Genomic DNA, 22,631 nt, shown 5'->3' with positions numbered 1-22,631 from the left:
ATTGGAAAATATGACAAAACAAGGCATCATACGGAAAGTAACCGAGCCTACACCATAGGTCAGCAGCTTGGTTTATGTGCGACATATTCTGAGAGGTTGGCCCGACGAGTGTGAAGAAATGGGCAAGAATATGAAACCTTATTGGCCCTATCGAGATGAACTGTCCATTGAAAAGAATAATAATACCTAAATCGATGCAACAAGAGGTATTACAGAAAATACATTATGGGCACCAAGGGACGGAGAAATGTAAACTCCGAGCCAAAAGTTGCGTTTTTTGGCACAACATTAACAAAAATATCGACAACATAGTACAACAATGTACCATTTGCCAGCAGCACCAAAAAATGCAGAGTGCTGAACCCCTGATGCCCCATGAGATCCCGGTGAGGCCATGGCAGATAGTGGCTACTGACTTATTTCACACTGAAGGTCTCAACTTTATGCTCATTGCGGACTATTATTCCAAGTTGCCATTTGTGCGAGTGTTGAAGGAGTTCTCCAGTCAGGAAGTTATTAAACTGACAAAGCAAATATTTGGAGAACAAGGAATTCCAGAGAGAGTGATAAGTGACAATGGCCCACACTTCAGCTCGATACATTTCAAGCAATTCGCAAAAGAATGGGGTTTTGAACACCACACATCCTCACCTAAGTTTCCGCAGTCAAATGGCTTTGCTGAACGCTGTATCCAGGGAGTGAAATCTGCATTCAAAAAAGCTGCCTCAAGCGGTCATGACTTGGATATGGTACTATTATGCTTGCGTTTGACTCCTTTAGATCATACCCTTCCCTCACCAGGTGAAGTTAACAGGGAACATCCCAGTTAAATGCACCAACCAAAACGCTAACAAGAAGAAAATAATGGAATGACTGTATCAGAAGCAAGAAAAACAGAAGATGTACCATGATCAACATACAAAAGAGCTGCCCAGACTGCCCATCGGACAACCTGTACGTGTGTTAAATAAAGAAGCAGGTGAGTGGTCTCCTGCAGTTGTCACACAATTGGACCGAGAACCAAGGTCGTACATAGTACAAACCCCCTCCGGAAAAAAACTCTTCGTCGAAATCGACAGCATCTTAGCATTTTTTTTTTTAGTGCGTGTCCCCCCTCCCTATTTATTTTTTTGAAATTTCAAAAAAATATATTTAAATCTATCGACATTTCTATTTATTATGAAACATAAGAGTTCAAATAAGCAAAACATATTTATTTTTAAAAAATTTAAATACACATATTGAACAAAAATTACCTTGAAGTTGCAATTAAAAAATGATATAAATTTTATATTGTTTTTTAAATAGCGTTTTTTCGAATTAATATATACTATAATCAGTTGAATTGCCAAGAAAAAGAAATTTCCTAAAAATTAATTCATTTTTAAAAGATTACAACGATTAAAATTCCATTATTTCAAAATGTTCCGTTACAACATAGATTTTTAATTAATTGTGTTTAAATTTTTTTTTTAAATAGTAAGTTGACTCTTGTCAGCTATTTTATCGTCAGATTAAAACCAATTTGAAAATATTATTGCACAAATATTAAGCATTTTGTAGGCCTCCCCTCATATTTTGTATGTCTCTTTTTACTGAACAAAATATGGAACCCCATAGGCAATCAAATGAACATTCAGTAAAACCGTCGTATTTCATATTTAATATACAAATATTTATAATATTATTAATCGTTAAACTGTGTAAATCTTAAAACCTAACAAAATTATAAAAAAGATTGATTATTAATTGCAGTTTGAAGGACATAAACAAAGGTTTTAAAAAATCATTACGTTTCTTCTGCTTTTCCATAGTTCGTATAGTTAACACAAATCTGACGTCACGGAAACATGCGGTCCATTTTTCACAATCGTTTGGCAGACCCTAGTGTTCTGTTGTAGCGTAAGGTAACATTTACCAAAATAATTTTAAAAACTTGTGAAAAAAAAAAAATTAAGAAAAACATTTGCAAAAAAATTAATTAACAATTATAATTATTTTCCATGTTGTCTTTTGTTGTTGTTGCTGCTGTTGTTGTTGCATTTATTATACATAAGTAGAAAATAAAATTTGTTTAAATTGTTTTTTTTAGAATTTCCGAGTTGTCAATTTGGTCTCATTTCGTTTTCCGGCAGGCACGATCTGACTTTTTATCACCCGTCTGTTCTCCAGAATGTGTTCTGAACGTCGGCCATGGTACATATTCATCGTTAGTTATTTACACGAGACATACACATTTTAATCATGATTTCCTCTAGTTCAGATAGGTGCAGTAAATAAACTTTTAACTTGAAATGACCCCTGAAAAGAAACATTTATAATGCGTACACAGCTTTATTTTCTCATATAACCACAATACGCTTTGTGTCATTATCGAGGATGTCAATAGATTGAATAAGACATAACGGTAATCTCCAAAAATACCGTTAGGGCTTACAACATAGCCGCCAGAAGAGTCACGTGATCCGGTTGATCCAAAACATGAATCGTGCAAATGGAAAATGCAGCCTTGAAGGCAAACTTTGACAAACAATCACAATTTGTTTGTATTTAATTTTTTGTTGATATAATGTTGTTATAAAAATAGGCAAACTTTGAGAAACAATATTAACTAAAAACATAGTTAAAACAGTGTTTATAAAAAGTATTTTATTCAGAACAAACAAGTGGTCATGGTCGACGGAACGCAATTGAACCATGACAATTCCTGGAATTGAACCACGACGATTCCTGAAATTGGAACTGCTACCTACCTCAGAGAATTACAAAAATATCAATGGCCCTTAACGTATCACCCTTGTTCCTCGTTCCTCGTGTTCATGACAATAATGCTATACTTGGCGAAACTATGACATTGTCTCGGCTAATGTTAGCAATGCCAGATGACGTGCACATATTGACATGGCTTGCACAGAGACGTCTGATAGCCAATTCATGCAATTGTCAAATTTGTGGGTCACCATGCGTGTTGGCTCGATATTCCGAATCCAAGGATGGTTGGAGATGGCGTTGCCGAAACGATGGATATCGTAATACAATTAGAACGAACTCTTTTTTTCACAGAAGCAACCTCAATCTAAGAACCATTGTAATAATTATGTATATGTGGAGCATGGATTTTCCACAAAAAACTATGGCAACAGACAGTGAGGTGAGTGCCAACACAGTGAGCGACTGGTGCAACTTTTTGAGAGAAGTGTGCACTCAGTACATTGAACAAAACCCAATTCAATTGGGGGGTGTAGATGAGACCTGGACCCCAAAAGAGGTTGAAATTGATGCAAGCCATTTTTACCCTCGGAAATATCACAGAGGAACTGTCCGACGTAGCCATTGGGTGTTCGGCGCCATCGAACGAGGCTCTAAGAATTGCCTTTTGATCGAGGTTCCAGACAGAAAACGTGAAACTCTGGTCCCTATAATTCACCAATGGATCTTACCCGGGACTCGTATAATAAGCGATGGGTGGAGCGCTTATGCAACCGTAGCAGACATTGACTTTGGTATTTACAGCCACGATGTTGTTGTCCACGAAAGAAATTTTGTGGAGCCTAATGACGCGACTATAAATACTCAACTTATTGAAAATACGTGGATGCGAGCGAAGAAAAAAGTTCGTCGTCAATTCGGTACATCAAGGGCTCTCTTCACTTCATATTTAAATGAATTTATGTGGCGTGAAAGAGTCGGCCCAAATAAATTTTGTGAGCTAATTTGTTGCACCGCCTCCATCTATTCTGTCTAAATTTATAAAATGAAAATTAAAAATATAAACTGTTTTTTTTTACATCATATTTTTATAACATTACATCTTAAAAAAAAATGAACACCTTGTTTTAAATACCATTTTTATGAAAAACTCTGAATAAAATATTTTTTATAAACACTGTTTTAAAAAACAAACAAACTGTGATTGTTTCTCAACAAAAAATTAAATGACCGTTCTAAATAAATTATTTATTATTATGATATTGAAAAACTGTTTTTGTACTTAATTATTATGCTTGTTTGTCAAAGTTTGCTTTAAATTTGCGCTTTCCGGTTTCGTAATACGGCGATTCATGTTTTGGATCAACCGGATCACGTGACTCTTCTGGCGGCGATGTTGTAAGCCTTAACGGTATTTTTGGAGATTGCCGACATAACGACAGATCAGCTTCTATAAAAATGGCGTCTTTATTTACATCTCCCAAACATGAGTACACCGGTAAGGGGGCGTAACTCCAGCCGGTGAAAACTCTTGTTCAGTCCCTCATGCAACATCTTCCCTTTTCTCAATAATAAAAACAGAAGATAAAGACAAAAAAAAAAAAAAAAAAAAAAACACAACAAAAAGTCTGGTAAGAATTAAAACAGTCTACAAAACACAGTGATCTAGGCATTCCTTGGGCTGACTACCCTCCTATCTAACAGGGATTATTCTGCCCTTTCACTTATGTTGTGAAATCCTTGAATCTCACAGGATCTCTTATTATTCTTCCTGACCGTGTTGTCCGCAACGTTTCCGGACTTGGTTTTGTTGGGGATGGGGTCAGGTTGAGGTTTTCTCTTATTTCACCTTCATATTGAGGTGGTTCTGGGTTACATATCTCTTCTGTACTCTGCCCTGTATTCTTGGGTAACTCGCTCTGCACTTCATATGGCTGGTGTCTCTGCAGTTTTCTTCAAATCTACTCTATTCCGTCGATATAAGTCCCCACCCACTTTTACATGGTATGATCGCTCATTCAGTCTCCTCCATACAACAGCTTTCCTCCACTCTTTTTGACCATTTATGTGTGGTTTCATCCGTACTACATCTCCAGGATACAATGGTTTAAGTGGTTTTACTTTGTGGTTGAAAGAATGTTCTTGCCTCCTGCGGTCTTGCTTCACTGATTTTCTCAGACTTTTGGGCAATTCTGGCTTGAGTAAATCCTCCCTCCATCAGCATGTTTTGAAGTCGTTTTGGGCATTTCACCAATTCTTTTTTCATAATCGCCTCCAGTGGTTTATGATCGGTTAGCACTGTCATCTGTCAACCAAACGTATATTGATGAAACCGTTCACATGCGTAGACTACTGCTAGTAGTTCCTTTTCAATCTGTGCATACCGAGTTTCTGTGTCGGTCAGTGCACGGCTGGTATAGGCTAGGGGTTGACTTTCTTGTAGTAGTGTAGCCCCCATGCCCTTCTCACTTGCATCGCATTGGATGACCAAAGATTTGTTGGGGTCATAGTACCTCAACACTGGTGCCTCACTCACTAACTCTTTAATTTTCCCAAAAGCCTCTTCATGGATTTGGGACCATGTCCATGGCACATCTGCCTTCACTAAATTTCGAATTGGGGCTATCACATCAGATATGTGTGGTAGAAATTTTGCCAGGTAATTCACGAATCCAACCAATCGTTGCACTCCTTTCACATCTATTGGACACGGCATCTCTTTTATGGCTCTTACCTTCCCAGGATCAGGAAGTAAACCATCACTGGTTATTATGTGTCCCAGGAAAGATATAGACGTTTGTCGTAAGTTCAATTTTCCAGCATTCAATCGCATCCCGCGATCACGACATCTCTGCAACAGTTTCCTGAGTTTTAGGTCATGATCAATTGTTGCTTCTTCCACCGTTTTACCCTTCCCAATCACCAGAAGATCATCTGCTTTGTTAACCACCCCCTCCAAATCGGACACATTGTTAAAAAGGGTCTTTTGAAATATCTCTGGAGCTGGAGAAATACCAAAAGGTAAAACCTTCCACTGGAACCTACCGTATGGTGTAGCAAATGTTGTTAAGTGACTGCTGACTTTGTCTAATTTTACATGCCAGAATCCATCTCGTAGATCCAGGGTAGAAAATACCTTGCTGTCAGCCAGTTCTGGTAGTAAATCGTCCAGTGTAGGTAACTGAAAATGTTCCCTCTTCAGAGCCTTATTCAGTGGTCTTGGGACTATACATATCCGCAGGCTTCCATTTTTCTTAGTTACCAGTGCTAACGCACTTACCCATGGTGTTGGGTCGCTCACTGGTTCAATAACATTCTTCTTAACCAGTTTTTCCAACTCGACTTTTAGCTTGCCACTGGTATTCTCTGTGTTACTGCAACATTTGGTGTTACTTCTGGATCCACCTGCAAATGTACCTCTCCTGGTAATTGACCCAATTCTTCCTTGAATACATCTCTTAAGTCATTGATAATGCTGTCCGAGTACTGGGTGCTGGATTCATTCATTTGGGAAACTTTGGCAACCATTTTAAATTTGTCGTTATTGATTGTGACGAGTTCCATTTTCTGGATTGCATTTGCTCCCAGTAAAGGATGGAAATCCTCTTTCACAATGACAAACTTGACTGCATATTTCTGTCCAGTTTTGGGGTTTATCATTTTAACTCGACACTCTCCTAACGGCTTCACTTCTGCTCCATTCCACATGACAAGATTCTTATTTGAATGTTCCAGTGTTTTTCCAATCACGTGTTTCACATTCAATATGTTCACGGACGCTCCACTATCGAGCTGAAAAGCAAATTTCCGCCTTTATCACCTCTTGACTCACAGCATTCACCTTTTCCTTAATCGTTATGTTGTCTACCTGTTCATAGTCTGAACTACTACTGTCGTTTTCCTGGTCCTCATATTGGGTTTTGACAGCCTGCACCTTCTTTTTCCTTGACATTTTGCATTTCGTGGCAAAGTGGTTTTTCCCATTACATTGATAACAGGTCTTGCCAAATGCAGGACATACCTCTTTTCTCGGTCCATGCCGCAGTGCACACGCCCAGCAATCTCTGTCAGTTTGTGCCGATGTCTTTCTCCTCAGTTTAAAATCAACCTTATTCACTCCTTCAGGCCTTAGGATTCTGGACTGGACCGTGGCATTTTCAGACAGCTTACAAATGTCAATACATTTTTGTAAGTCTGTCTTATTTTCAATAATTCAGTTTGTGTCTGGAGGTTGTGTAATTCCAGCACTACCTGATCTCTGAGTACTGATGAAACGCAATTGTCACAAAAATTGCACATTTTTACTAACGTCCGAAGTGCCGTAATAAAGGATTCCACAGTTTCTGATCCTCCTTGCTTTCTAGAATGAAATACGTAACGCTCGTAGGTTTCATTCGTTTCCCCTATAGCGTATTTATCGAATGCCTGAATAATTTCGGTAGGTGTTCTTTCATCCTCAGGTGTTAGAAATTGAAATCCGTAGTAAATTTTCAATGCGTCATCTCCCAACGTGTGAAGCAAAAGTGCTGTTTGATATTGTAATGACTGTCTCGTCAAACACGTAATAATGGCGTAGTTATGCCATTTCAGTTTAAACAACTTCCAGTATCCGTATTCGATAAGTTGCAAATTAGCAGCAGTAGCGTTTTAAGCTAATGACGCAAAATAAGTTACGAAAATGCGATTTTCTGCGACCCTCACTTTAAAAAATCCTTTTATTTAAAAAAATACAGGGAATATAAAATATAAATATGGACAATTCTTATAAATGAAGAATTGACGTAGCCATTGCTTAGTTTTTTTTACAGGTAAGTGATTTTTTGGCATTTATATATATTTAATAGATTTTGGTATCAGTTAAAATTTGTTGAATTTCGTGAAATCTTTTTTTTAATAAAACCGATGAAAAAAATATATTGTATTTTTTCGATTAAACCTTTCATTATTTTAAAATTTGGTCTTTCCTCATTTTATTGAAAAAAAATTACGGTTTGAAATTACACTTTTTATATTGATTATAAGCTTCGAAACAGAGTCTATATAATCAGGTATTTATTCAAGTTTTCAATGGCAGCTTCTAATACTCCTACCGATACTCCCTCCCCATCTTTAATTCTAGGTTTTCTTCCTAAAAATCGAACCTTTTTGCTCGGTATCATAACAAATTGTGCTTTCGCTGTAAAAAAAACCAAAAAACTACTTGATGAAATTAAGTGAAATTTTTTTCGAAGAACTTTGTTCCATAATGAATACGTGCAATATAGCCTTTTTTCGATATTTTCATTTTTTTAATGTCTTTATTAAACTGTAAAAGTACCAAAAATAAGAAAAAAAATTTAATAACTTTTAAGAAAGGGGGTTCTAAAGATGTAACACGTCGGTAAAAAAATAGACCGTAAGTCAGGTAGCAATGAAGCATAGCGACGCTCTACTTCATTGCTACCTGACTTATGGTCTATTTCTCTAAGAGCGTTATAACAAGAAAGTAGACCCGGAGACCCTCTTCTTAAAAGTCATTAAATTTTTTTTTTTCTCTCAAAATTTTTTGTTAATATGATACTTTAGTCTGCATATGTCGATGTCAAAATACCCTGACTAAATCACTCTTAAAAAAATTGTCCCCGCCCATCAAACTTAAAGATCGAATCGAAAACTCGAAAACAAAATGAAACGAACTTTATATTTATCATTACCATAAAAGATGTATTGCCCCTATTTTAGTAAGAACGAATTACTATTTCTTAAAAAAATCTTTCGTTATCCTTCTCACTAAAATAAAATTGTTAATTCTTTTATTTTTTCCATGCGTAACTAAATATTTTTTTTATTTTATAAAAATCCAATGTAGCTTTCATTACGAAATTGTTTTATTAAAATTATATTTTCTTACGCAGACTTTTAAATGTTTTTACAATTATATATTGATACATTTTGATACAATAAATGTTTTCGTTTTTAAATATTTTGTGTTCAGAAAAAAATTCAGTAAATTGGGGTGGGTGAGGAGAGTTCAGCCGGTCGCCCCAGCACCACCTCTGCTACCCCCACGCACCCTCCCCAATGTAAACAGAATTTTTGAGATATGTTAAACGGTATTCTACTCGGAAAATGTCGGCGCGTTACTTACGGAAAAACGATTAATTAAACTGCAGAAGCACCTGTTAAACTACACAAGTTCTACCCCCACAAAAAAAGAAAAAAAGACATAAAATGTTTTTGTGAAAGCTTTATTTTTTAGATCAATTAAAAAGCATTAAAAACTATGTAAGACAAAAAAAAACAAAAAAAATACACACACATATATATATATATATATATATATATGAACAAATGATTAATAAAACATGTTAAAAGACATCTTGAAAAAGAGTTAAAAACATATTTAATTTTAAAAAAGGAAGCACAAGTGGATAGTCCTTAATCCGCAGAGTTTCGAAGAAATACTCTCCTTCTCATCAGAGGGCAGGAATTAGCAAAATGCAGGATCGGATTTTGCATATAAAAGTATTTAATGAAACTACAAGTAAGTCACAGATCTTACTTGGTTAAAAAAAGGGTGAGGTAAGGGGAACAGGAGGCAAAAAAAAAATGATAAAAAGATTTCACATGAATGGATAGTCCGGTGAAGGGTAAAAATCCAAAAATGGTAAATCCAAAACGGTCGAATTTAAAATTTCAATCCAATGGGTAAATTCCAAATGGTCCAAAATAATCCAAAAGGCAGAGTTCCTTGGAAAAAAAGCGCAAATGGAATGAATTCCAAATAATTAAAAGAAAAGCACTGGAGATAAAAATTTAAAATACGTCTGTCAAGGCTGGATGAATCAAAAAAATTAAGGTTTAAAAAAAAACAAAAAAAAAACAAACAAAAAGCGGTGAAAGCTTAAATTTGAAAAGCAAGGTCAAACTGACCCAGACAAAAAGCGCAAAAGTTAGCGTTAATAATTAGGTCAGCTTAGATATGCACGTGAAAGTCCCAGAATTAAATTAAGAAAACTAATCAGAAAAACAAATAAATGGCCAAGTTTAAGAAATGGGGCGTCTGTTATATATATATATATATATAAAATAAAAAAAAGTGAAAGTAAATAAAAAATAAAAAAAAATAAAAAATAGAAAATTATATATATACACACACATATATATATATATATACATACAGACACACAAATGCACACATACATGTATATACATACACACACGCATATAAATATGTATACATATACAATAACACACATATACATATATATACAAACACACACGCATGCATAAATATATACACATATCCAAAAACATATACAAGTTAAACAAAAACATACATACTTACATACAAAATAAGGGGAGGGAAAGGCCGGTATCTACAAACTCCGGAATAAGGCAAATAAATGTGTATGTAAATGCATATAGTGAAATATAAGTAAACAAATACATAGAATAAAAATGAGTAGGTTGATGTATATATTTAATTAATAGGTATACTTATACCATAAAACGGAGACAGCAGATGGAAAACCGGTCAAAGAAATAAAGAAAAACAAATAAAATTAAAAATATAAAAAGCTTAGAAGGTAAGATTATAAAAAAAAAAAAATTATGGGAAAAGATATATATTTGAAGGGTTAAATTAATAGCTATGTGATTTCAAATTTACCATATTTAAACTTGGACATATGTTTGCAATAGGAGATCAGTTCGTGTTTAGAGTTTATTATATTACTACTTTGAGGGGAGGTTATAATAGTTATAGCTTCAGATGTACAGAGGTGACAAGACTTAGATCCTGGAGTGTAAGACTTAACTTTTTTTAGGATGGTCCATTTAATTGAAAAGTGGGTATTGGCAGAGTTAAGCTTTTTAACCAGTGTAGTTAGAGAAGTTCCCTGGTTATTATTTGAATTTTGGTTATTGAAAGAAGAAGTGTGGTTTGAAATTCTTTTCTTTATTAAAGTTGAAGTAGCACCTATATATGTATATGTTTTATTAATTATTAGGGGTATCTTTTCTAGTCCCAAACTTATTGTTAAATTGTATAAGGGATTTCTGGCTAGGAGAATTAATTTAATTTCCAAATGAGTTAAGTCAGAATTTCTTTTAGCAAAGATTAGGGCCTTATTTAAGAGGATCGGTGAAATTGATTGATAATAATTGTTGATGTCAAAGGTTATGAAGTTAAGGAGGTGTTTATTTTTAAGGGAAACAAACCAATTAATTACAGAATTCGAATTTTGCCAAAGGGGGAAGCTAACTTTTTCTTTAATAGAGGGGATAATTCTATCTAAGATGTTTTTGCTTACCGCACCCAAGTCAAAGCTAGATGGGCAGATCAATCTAATGGAGGGGTTATCATAAAAATTAGGTTTATGGTCTTTGAGGGTGAATCTAGGGGTACCAGGAGAAAGTATTTCAGTGGAGTTATGAATGTTCATAGAAGTCAGTAAAGATTTAGCTTCAGAATTAATAGAATCCAAAAGGTTGCGGGGGACTATTTTATAAGATTTATTAAGCTCTTTATATTCATATAATATTCATATTATAAGCTCTATTTCCTTTTCGGTTTTATTGAGCTTTTACATCTGGCTGAGTTTATTTTACTTGTAAATATTAACTCTTTAATATTTATAATATATTTTAAGTTTACCATTTTGATTACCTTGGTAAACTTATTGTAATTTTTATTTATATATATATATATATATATATATATTTTTTTTTTTTGCAAATTTTTGTTATTTCAAATGGCTGCTTAAAGATTCTTCCATGATGTGATAAGACACTTAACTATGCCCATTTGCACGTGAATGTAAGAAAAACACTACCGAAGGCGGTTAAATGGCGCAAAATATTCCCAAGATCCAGGGGTTCATGCAAACGCTCTGTTGTAGTGTAAGGTAACATTTACCAAAAATTCTTATTTGTTATTTATTTGTCGTGTTATTTGACCAAATGGAAACTGAAGTTTTGGGGTTCTTTTTTTAAAGTCTGTCGCGGGCCAGGATATAAATACCCTAACTCGCTACAAAAGAAAATAATGAAACGAATGGAATGAAGGAAAAAAAAACTCAATTGCTGGATAAGATAAACGTGTCGTTTATTTACTGTTGAAAGAATGAATGTTTTAGATATAACATGCGTTCATGTCCGCACGGGTGTAACCATCGTTTTTGCGGGACTGGTAGTATAGAAGGAAAAAGGAAATGTGTGTTCATCTCACGTTCGGGTCACTATCGTTTGTTCGCGCGTGGGAAGAGAAGTGAGTAATGTAGTGTAAAAAGGGAATGATAGTCCAGCGTGAAGACAAAGAAAAGGATAGAGGGTTGACATCAGTTAAACTGCGCGCCATGTTAGCAAGTCAGCTATGTGAAGGTATTTTCAGGGACAAGTTGTATACATATAGAGAGAGAAAGAGTGAGAATGTCAATCCAGTTCATGGAGAGAGAAAGCGTATAAAGTGTACGTACGGTCTGTTAGCTTTTTGCCCCACATAGTAGCAAGTGGCGTGAGATGCATGGACGCGCGCCTCCCTTTCGGGAGGCGGCTGGTTCGTCGAACCGTTCAGCTCGGAAGTTGGTCCGAAAAGAAAGAAGCTGCTTATTGCTCTTGCTTTTATAGTTGTTTCCGGTGATCTTTTGCGCATGTGTGGATTTCCTTTGAAAGGGGAAGTGATGTTGCCCATGTGTGCATACGTGTGCACGTTAACGTGTGCATGCATGTACGCGAATGTGAATATATGTACATGTGTGGACGTTTGTGTGCGCGTATGTATATGACAAGTAATTTAGCTTGAGATGTGAACACGTGTTTTTGTGTGAGACTAGAAAAGGCTTGCGCAAGTCCCATGAGGAAAGTAATTCGTTGTTATTAATTAGAAAATGATCGGAATAGAGGCTTGTGTGCATAAGTGATTTTTGAATGTTCGCGTGGCATGTGTAATCATGGTGTTGACGGCTTTGGCAGCGATGATATTATGAAAATGAGAGGCATGTTCTCATGTGTCGTCGAAGCGAGAAGAAAGGAAGAAGACTGAAATGACTGAATGAACGAATGAACTGAAACTGAACTTTAGAAAACTGCTTGATGCGTGTTTGGGCCGGCTCCAAAAACAAGATTGATATTTTGGTTTTGGGAAAAGTGTTAAAAAGACAATCTTCTGAATTTTCTCATTGGTTGCTTGTGTCACGTGATGTTGTCATCAACTACGTCCGCCAGAAATATGTTCATTTTACTTTTGTTGCTGTGAGAAAAGTGTGTGGGCGCATTTGAAATTGTGCCGTTGCTGGAAGAACTTATTTTTGTGCAAAATGCACGGGGAAATTGAAATGAATAAAGGTTTGTTTATTTGCGAGTGTGTGTGTGTGTGTGTGTGTGTGTGTTTGAGTGACTGCACACTTTCTTTCATTATTTTCACACAGGACTTGTAAACTCCTTGATTCCACAAAGGACTTTCATCTAACATTTTAATCATAATGACTTCGAAAGAACTTTCACCGATCAGACCTTTGTTTATTCATCTTGTTGTTTTTTGTTACAAAATAAATGCGGTGCATTTTAAATCAGAAGGAGGTGTTGTTTTATTTTATTCTCTTTTTTATAATTTTGTTTGGGGCAAAGAGATTTAATTTCGCTTAAACCTCTGCACCCCTACAAATTAGTGACACCCGACCGTGAAATAAAATATGCACTTCCTTCTACAACCCCACAGTTCCACATCACGCTTGTGTTCGTTACGACTCTACTTTCAACTGAGTCGTTTGTTTTGTTCACCACACTCTTTTCTTCTACCTCTTCTTTTACACACGTCCATTCGTTTTCGTGACTCAAACTCGTCTCGCTTCCCGCTTTCCTCTTCTCGTTATTTCTGGAATCAAGGTACGAGATTCTCCGAGATTCCCCGAGATTCCACGTGACTTTTTTCCACATAAATGCATGCGGGTGCCATCTTGATTCTTAGTAGCCACTTTCTCTACAACGCTATTTTCCCATTTAAATCGGGTTCGCAGACATCTGTATACACCGCCTCATTGCCTATACCAGAGACCGGCAATTTAAATGCTTCCAAATCATTTTCGGGACTAAATCAAAATGAAACAAGAGCATGGATTTGTCACATTCAGAAATATCTCCAGCCACCCTATCGTTAAACATCTCGGTATTCAATCGAGTCAACATCAAATCCTGGTTCATCCAAATCCAAGCGTTATTCGATGTGAAGCGGATAATGTTACAAAGAACACAATACACTTACCTGGTCGAGAAATTACCTACCGACATTGTGGAGGAGGTAATAGATTTACTCGAAACTATACCAGAAGAAAACTCTAACAATCAGTTGAAGGAAGCAAGTCTAAAACGAACTTGCTTATTGAACGAGTCGATGCTACGCAACCTATTTTCGCAGGTCGAACTTGGAGACCGCACTCCATCGCAGTTGTTATGTCACATGCGCACCCTTTTGGGAGATAACAAGATGTCTGAGAACATCATAAGGAGTTTGTAGTTGGATAAACTACCAGCATCATCAGTCCAAATCCTCGCATCAATAGCAGAAGGAACAGAGCCTGACAAACTGGTAGAAATAGCAGACCGGATTCACAAGAACCTCCGGACACGCTGAGTAAACTCGCTACAGCAACAGCCTATGCAACGAAGACACGAAGAGCTAGCCGAGCTAAAATCCACGGTCAAGAAGCTGTCAAACAATTATAGGATTTACTGAAGGCAGATCGCCAGCGCTCACATCACAACAGGTCGCCCTATAGACGAAGAAGTACCAGCTAAAGTCGAAGCGTGGAACACAACAGAGCAGGTGGACACTGTTTCTACCGTAGTAAATTCCGCAGTAATGCGCGACGCTGTACCCACCCTTGTTCCTTCAGTAACAGAATGAAACAGGTAAATGAGGATGCCAGCCGGACCCGCTGTAAAAGGTCATCTCTTCTATATCTGTGACATCACCCATGGATATAATTTTCTAATAGATACTGGCGTCGAAATAAGCGTAATCCCACCGCTGACTAGTCAGAAGATTACGACCCAATCGTATCATTTGCAAGCAGCCAATCGTATCATTTGCAAGCAGCTAATAGTACCAAGATATCCACATTCGGGAATAAATCACTAACCATCAACATCAGCTTGAGGCGAACTTTCATGTGGATTTTTACCATAGCCGACGTAACGACGCCCATAATAGGAGCGGATTTCCTGGCGAAATTCAACTTGTCTGTGGACATGACCAACCATACATTAACAGATAACCAAATGAAATTGGTGGTCAGAGGAGTCTCCACTCGATACCAGTTAACAGGTATCAGCTCAGTCCTACCTGAGGACCCATCTATCCGTCGATTACTCCAAAAATATCCGCAGCAGTCTCAACCATTCAGGGACATGGACACGATCAAGCATAGTGCTAAACACTACATTAAAATGACCGGACAACCAGTCCATGCCACCCCCAGACATTTAAAACCGGATAAATACAGAATAGTGAAAGAAGAATTTCAGCACATGCTACAACAGGGAATTATCCAACCCTCAAAAAGCGTATGGTCCTCTCCCTTATACATGGTGCAAAAATTGGACAGTACATCTTGGCGCCCATGCAGCGATTTCAGAAGACTGAATGCATAAATTGCACCGGAGAGATACCCTCACATCCACAATTTTGCAATTGGATTACAGAACGCGACAATGTTTTTGTAATTGGCTCTAGTGAGGGCATACACCAAGTCCCTATAGCAGAGGAGGATATTCATAAAACAGCCTTGACCACACCATTTGGACCTTACAAATTCACTCACATACCCTTCGGACATTGAAACGCTAGTCAAACTTTCCAACGTTTAATAGACGAGGTTTTCAGAGGATTACCATTCATATTTGCATATGTGGATGACGTCCTAATAAAAACCTTGACGAACATAAACAGCACCTGGATCAAGCTTTCCAGAGATTATCTCACTACGGCCTAAAAGTAAACGTTGAAAAATGCATCTTCAGCCAATCAAAAGTCAACTTCCTCGGACACACAGTCGACAAGGGCGAAATATCACCATTACCTGAAAAAGTGAGTGGCATTGCTAATTTTCCACCTCCCACATTTGTTCGAGAAATTTGTCAATTTATAGGGATAATCAACTACTACAGGTGATTCTTACCCAACTGCTCTGAAATTCTCACGCCACTAACATTGCTGTTGCGGACAGTTAACATTAGATGAACCAGCCTTAGCAGCTTTTACTCAAGTGAAGAAAGCCCTGAGTTAAGAGAATTAATTAAAAAAGCCCTAGCAAATTTCATAATGCTGACTTACATAAATGACAAGGAAGATACCAGACTCACACTTACAATGGATGCATCAGACATAGCCGTAGGGGCAGTCATACACCAGCTGACCGATGAGGGGATGACCCCTATATTATTTTTTTCAGCTAATCTAAACAAAACGCAAAGAAAATAAAGCACATTTTCGGGGGAATTATTGGCAATTTAGCTGGCGATTAAACATTTCAAACACATTTTGGAAGGCAGGAATTTCATGATCTACAAAGATCACAAACCGTTAACTTATGTGCTACACACACATGTAGACAAATATGGTCCATGAGAGATCAGACCTCGATTACATTGCACAGTACTCCACGGATATAGGATACATGAAGAGCCAGGAGAACATTGTAGCAGACGTCTTATCCAGAGCCATGATCATTTCTCTAAATTCCAGCTCACTAAGCATGGAATTGATAGCACGTGAAGAGGAATCAGACACAACGTTTAAAGATGTTCAGGAAAACACATCATTACAACTCGAAAAAATGCCCGTACCCTTCAGTACAGCGATTGTTTATTGCGACACAGCAAACAAACAACCATGACCATACATACCACCTAGCCTCAGACAACAAGTTTTCCAATATCTTCACAATTTATCTCGCCCAGGAAAAAGAGCTACTCTAAAGCTACTTACGCAACATCTTGTGTGGCCAAATATGAACACAGATATTCGAAATTGGATTAAGACATGTATACCTTGTCAAAAGCACAAAATTCACAGACACACAAAATCACCACTGAGTTCCTTTAGCACACCAGAAGCTAGATTCACTAACATCCACATCAATTTGGTAGGACCTTTACCAACCCACATCTTGACTATATATATATATAAAGGAGATTAGAATAATAGTCTAAAGAGCTAAGTGTATTTTAATGTAATAGTGAAATTACTAGTTTAATTAAAATACAGGAAATGCTCGTTGTAATTTAGATATATAATAAGCTCGATAGTTAAATGTCCTAGAGCTAATTCAATATTAAGTAATGTGATTTATAATTTAAAAATTAAAAAAAAAAAAAAATTTTTTTAAATTAAAAAATCAAATTTTAATTAAATTAAAAATCAGTTTCATAAGAAGGAACAACAACAAAGTCAATTATCTGTACGATCGTTTCGGAAATCCGTGCTTTTTATTTGTGGTATACATGAAGTCATGTAGAACAATTATACATAGTTTTTTTGGTAAGCACGGTCTCCTCATCAGCAAATTTAGGAGGATTTCTATTGAATTGAAAAGACACCAAAAATAAACCTAGCATTAAAAGTAAGGCAGATGAATCTGAAAAATTGAAGTAAAAGGTTTGGATTTAAAATTTATAAGAAAATTAGTATAGGTTAGAGATAGAAATGAGTAGAAAAAATATATATTTTTTTTGAATTTACATAATAAATTTGATTTAAAAATATATAGATATAGTTACCTTTTAGTTTTTCTTTTTTTGAAATCAGGAACTGTATTTAAAGTAGTCATTTAGATGTTTGCTATAGCTTTTTATTTTATTGAATGATGAATTTTAAAAGGGCGACGCTCGTGCAGTAAATTGTTTCCGTTAGCGTATTTTGATTTAAAGACGCTACAGTTAATATCTATAGAGAGAGAATATTTATTTTGCAAGTTTTTAAGGGGAGATAATTGTCATGTGTTATTGGCTTTATTTATTATTTGATTTACGAGTCTAAGGGCGGTAATTGGTCTAACTTAATTTATTAAAAAAAAAAAAAAAAAGTAATCTATTTTTACTAATGAGTAATTTTTAATGATTTAAGGTGGTTTATATTTATTAAATTTAAACCAACGTTTATGATTACATGATAGAAGCTCGTGTCTTGAATTTACTAGTTTGGTTGTGCTTTTTATATCTTCATATTTTAAAATTTTTAGGGTTTCTTTTGTACATAATGTACAAAATTTATCTCCTGGTTTATATGATTTGCAAGTCTCAATTATTTGCCATTTTAAGTTGAAAGAAATATTGCTATTTTTTAGTTGCCAAATATAGTTGGATAGAGTAGTTTGGTTTGATAGAGAGTTATTTTTAAAAGAATGTTTGTGCGTTGAAATTCTATGTTTTATTGGGCCAGATGTGGAACCAATATATATTACCTCTTGATTATTATGATTATTTTCCGTTAGGTCTATTGTTGGATTATAATGTGGTGGGTTGGTTAGTAATTGATCGGTAGATTGATTTAAGTTGGTGTTATTATTTAATCTGGTAGTTGAGTTATGGCTGTTGATAGGTTCTTGTATATTTGGAGTTTTTGATACTGTGCAGCTATAGATAACATTTTTAATTTTACATGAGCCTTGTAGGGGACATTTATTTTTTCTTCTACAGTTACAGTCCGATGTATTTTGTATAGTTGTATTTTGTAGTTTATTAATTTTATTATTATTAGAGCTAATTATTTTCTGATGAAGGTTAGGCATAGTAGAGTAAGAGACTTTAATTGTGTTCTTATTGAAAATCTTATTATATCTATGGGGGGCTTTAAAGTTCTTATCTAATATTTTAAAAAATTCTCTAGCTATGTTTGTTTCTAGGTTTTTGGAATACGGGGGGTTGAACCATAGGATCTGATTGTGTCTATTCTTACGTTTGCGGGTTTTAGTTTGTTGTTTATTTATATTATTATCTAATATTTGTAGTTTGGTTTAAAATAAACAATTCAAACTTGAAGGAGGGCTATATAGAGATGATGCACTTTTCATAACGAATTCTACTAATAAAAATTATGAAAAAGCAATTAAAGCTCTACATAAATTATTTAAAAATTATGGACTTAGTATAAAAATCGACCCTAATAAAAAAATTGTTAATTTCTTAGACATAACCTTAAATCTTGAAAATTCTACCTTTGAACCATACCATAAACCTAACCAATCACTTCTATATGTCCACAATCAATCAAACCACCCTAAATCAATATTAAAATCAATAGTTCCCAATATCGCTCTAAGAATTTCTAGACTGTCTTCTACTAAATCAATATTTACCAAAAATGAAAAATACTATAATGAAGCCCTTAAAAACTCTGGATATAATTCACAAATTAAATTCATAAATGAAAATGATAGAAACATAAACTGCATTAAAAATAAACCTATTAAGAGCGTAATAACATATAATATGGCAATGTCTTCCCGTATACGAGTTAAGAAAAATAACCAGGAGACAAAAAAAGATAAAACCAAACTACAAATATTAGATAATAATATAAATAAACAACAAACTAAAACCCGCAAACGTAAGAATAGACACAATCAGATCCTATGGTTCAACCCCCCGTATTCCAAAAACCTAGAAACAAACATAGCTAGAGAATTTTTTAAAATATTAGATAAGAACTTTAAAGCCCCCCATAGATATAATAAGATTTTCAATAAGAACACAATTAAAGTCTCTTACTCTACTATGCCTAACCTTCATCAGAAAATAATTAGCTCTAATAATAATAAAATTAATAAACTACAAAATACAACTATACAAAATACATCGGACTGTAACTGTAGAAGAAAAAATAAATGTCCCCTACAAGGCTCATGTAAAATTAAAAATGTTATCTATAGCTGCACAGTATCAAAAACTCCAAATATACAAGAACCTATCAACAGCCATAACTCAACTACCAGATTAAATAATAACACCAACTTAAATCAATCTACCGATCAATTACTAACCAACCCACCACATTATAATCCAACAATAGACCTAACGGAAAATAATCATAATAATCAAGAGGTAATATATATTGGTTCCACATCTGGCCCAATAAAACATAGAATTTCAACGCACAAACATTCTTTTAAAAATAACTCTCTATCAAACCAAACTACTCTATCCAACTATATTTGGCAACTAAAAAATAGCAATATTTCTTTCAACTTAAAATGGCAAATAATTGAGACTTGCAAATCATATAAACCAGGAGATAAATTTTGTACATTATGTACAAAAGAAACCCTAAAAATTTTAAAATATGAAGATATAAAAAGCACAACCAAACTAGTAAATTCAAGACACGAGCTTCTATCATGTAATCATAAACGTTGGTTTAAATTTAATAAATATAAACCACCTTAAATCATTAAAAATTACTCATTAGTAAAAATAGATTACTTTTTTTTTTTTTTTTTTTTTTTTTAATAAATTAAGTTAGACCAATTACCGCCCTTAGACTCGTAAATCAAATAATAAATAAAGCCAATAACACATGACAATTATCTCCCCTTAAAAACTTGCAAAATAAATATTCTCTCTCTATAGATATTAACTGTAGCGTCTTTAAATCAAAATACGCTAACGGAAACAATTTACTGCACGAGCGTCGCCCTTTTAAAATTCATCATTCAATAAAATAAAAAGCTATAGCAAACATCTAAATGACTACTTTAAATACAGTTCCTGATTTCAAAAAAAGAAAAACTAAAAGGTAACTATATCTATATATTTTTAAATCAAATTTATTATGTAAATTCAAAAAAAATATATATTTTTTCTACTCATTTCTATCTCTAACCTATACTAATTTTCTTATAAATTTTAAATCCAAACCTTTTACTTCAATTTTTCAGATTCATCTGCCTTACTTTTAATGCTAGGTTTATTTTTGGTGTCTTTTCAATTCAATAGAAATCCTCCTAAATTTGCTGATGAGGAGACCGTGCTTACCAAAAAAACTATGTATAATTGTTCTACGTGACTTCATGTATACCACAAATAAAAAGCACGGATTTCCGAAACGATCGTACAGATAATTGACTATGTTGTTGTTCCTTCTTATGAAACTGATTTTTAATTTAATTAAAATTTGATTTTTAAATTAAAATTTTTTTTTTTTTTTTTAATTTTTAAATTATAAATCACATTACTTAATATATATATATATATAGATTCAGCAGATAGCTGTTAAGGATACTTCAGTTTCAACAATAGCCAGAGCCATACTTCAAGACTGGATAGCCATTTTCAGAGTACCCACAGTTATTATGACAGACAGAGGTTCGCAGTTCCAATGGACACTGCGGAATTCAATCAATCACTGGGAGCGAACCACATCAAGACTATGGCATATCACCAATCCTCGAATGTCTTGGTTGAACGCTTTCACAGACCATTAAAAACCTCCCAGCACAGACTGGGCAGACAATATATCTTTGATTCTATTAATCGGAACTCTGTAAAAGAAAACTTACAAAGCACACCGGCGGAGGTAGTTTTCGGTTTCACTTTGACTCTACCGGGTCAATATTTTGATCAACACATGGAGATCTCACCTACAACCACGTTCGTAACAAAGTTGAAAAACAAAATGTGTCTAAATTTCACACCCACCAGGAGGACAGACAGACAATGCTATGCCCCAAAAGATCTTCACACCACCAAACACATATTTGTCGGGAACGACTCAGTGAAAAAGCCATTTTGTCTAAATTATTCGGGTCCATACCCAGTTCTGCCATATACTGAGAAAACCTCAAAATCTCGGGCCAGCACCTGACAGTCCACAGAAGAAACGAAATGCGTTTCCTGAATCGCAGCCACATCCACTCCCATGGACAAGAAGTCATGCTAGAGGTGAGCTGCCCGGCCTGATGATCTCAAACCCCTCGCATTCAGACTAGCCAAATTCAAAGCCAGGGTACCTACCTTAAGGTGTGTCACACTCAGCTCCGAAGTCAGCTGGGGAAAGGGTGCTGATGTTGTATGCAATGCTCAAGGTGGTCAGGTTTTTCATGTCCTGACCTTCTCTCACAATGCTGCCGACGTCCAAAGGAAAAGTCAATTTAAGGGCCCTATGGAGTGACGGATGAACCAACACTGGGACACCTTCCCTTGCATTGTTTTAACAGTTCGTCCAAGGAAGGGCCATTTTTTCTAATAAGTTTAATTCCCGCAACAGCCCCTTCAGCGGTCTCCAGCATTGTCCACAAGTTGGTTATGCAGGCTTCTGACGAAAGTTGTTGGCAGTCCGGGAAATTAGAGAACGTCTTTTGCCCCTACCTGTTTGTGATCCAGCAGAGGTTTTAAATTTTTTCTCTTGCTGGTGTGGTAAATCCTTTGCCACAGACAGGAGGTCTACAAAACACAGTTCCTCCTTCGTTTCCAGGAGGAGGGTCCCTATTAGGGTAAGTGCATGAGCGGGAGAAGCTGAAGGGTCTCTCCTCCTCCTGGGTTCATTCTTTTCTTTCTGGGGTGGTGGCTCAGTTTTCATTTGTGTGGGGACAGATGTTTATATGGTGTCTGGAGTTGATGTTGGTGTGGTCTCTGGTGTTGGTGCAGTGTCTGGTTTGGAGGGGGGAGGAGGTAGTGAGTTGTTTTGTTGTTAGGGATGGTGTATGCTCAAAGGGAGTGGGAGCCACCTTTTCTTCCCCTTTTCTTTTTCTTTTTTCATTCTTTCGAATGAACCGGGGAGTGGTGAGGTTGAATTCCTCTCGTTCTCACTAGTGGATTCAACCTCAGAGGAGCAGTTTTTTCTCCACTTGGTCCCTGTCTCAATTAGTGTGGGGACCGTTCGTTGTTGCTGCTCCTCTAGTTGCTGTTTCTGTTGTTGATACTGTTGCTGCTCTGGCTGCTGCAGCCGT

The 22,631-nt window shown here is 35.6% G+C and overlaps 2 protein-coding genes across 2 annotated transcripts; both read left to right on the top strand.

The window, feature by feature from the left end:
* Positions 1 to 13,801: 13,801 nt before the first annotated feature.
* On the top strand, positions 13,802 to 14,203 carry LOC145288125 (uncharacterized). The gene has a single exon (XM_080136192.1). It carries the CDS (start codon positions 13,802 to 13,804, stop codon positions 14,201 to 14,203), a length of 402 nt encoding a protein of 133 aa, XP_079992318.1.
* A 734-nt stretch (positions 14,204 to 14,937) lies between these two features.
* LOC145288124 (uncharacterized) lies at positions 14,938 to 15,339 on the top strand. The gene has a single exon (XM_080136191.1). It carries the CDS (start codon positions 14,938 to 14,940, stop codon positions 15,337 to 15,339), a length of 402 nt encoding a protein of 133 aa, XP_079992317.1.
* Positions 15,340 to 22,631: the final 7,292 nt, after the last annotated feature.

The sequence above is a fragment of the Euprymna scolopes genome, chromosome 11, assembly GCF_053919585.1.
Source record: "Euprymna scolopes isolate OS-2025 chromosome 11, ASM5391958v1, whole genome shotgun sequence".
Lineage (NCBI taxonomy): Eukaryota > Metazoa > Mollusca > Cephalopoda > Sepiida > Sepiolidae > Euprymna > Euprymna scolopes.
This window is presented reverse-complemented; position numbering and strand designations above follow the sequence as displayed.

Bases quoted from the DNA above. Each gene is read 5' to 3' on its own strand.
- LOC145288125 (XM_080136192.1), top strand. From the start codon at position 13,802: ATGGATTTGTCACATTCAGAAATATCTCCAGCCACCCTATCGTTAAAC.
- LOC145288124 (XM_080136191.1), top strand. From the start codon at position 14,938: ATGACCAACCATACATTAACAGATAACCAAATGAAATTGGTGGTCAGA.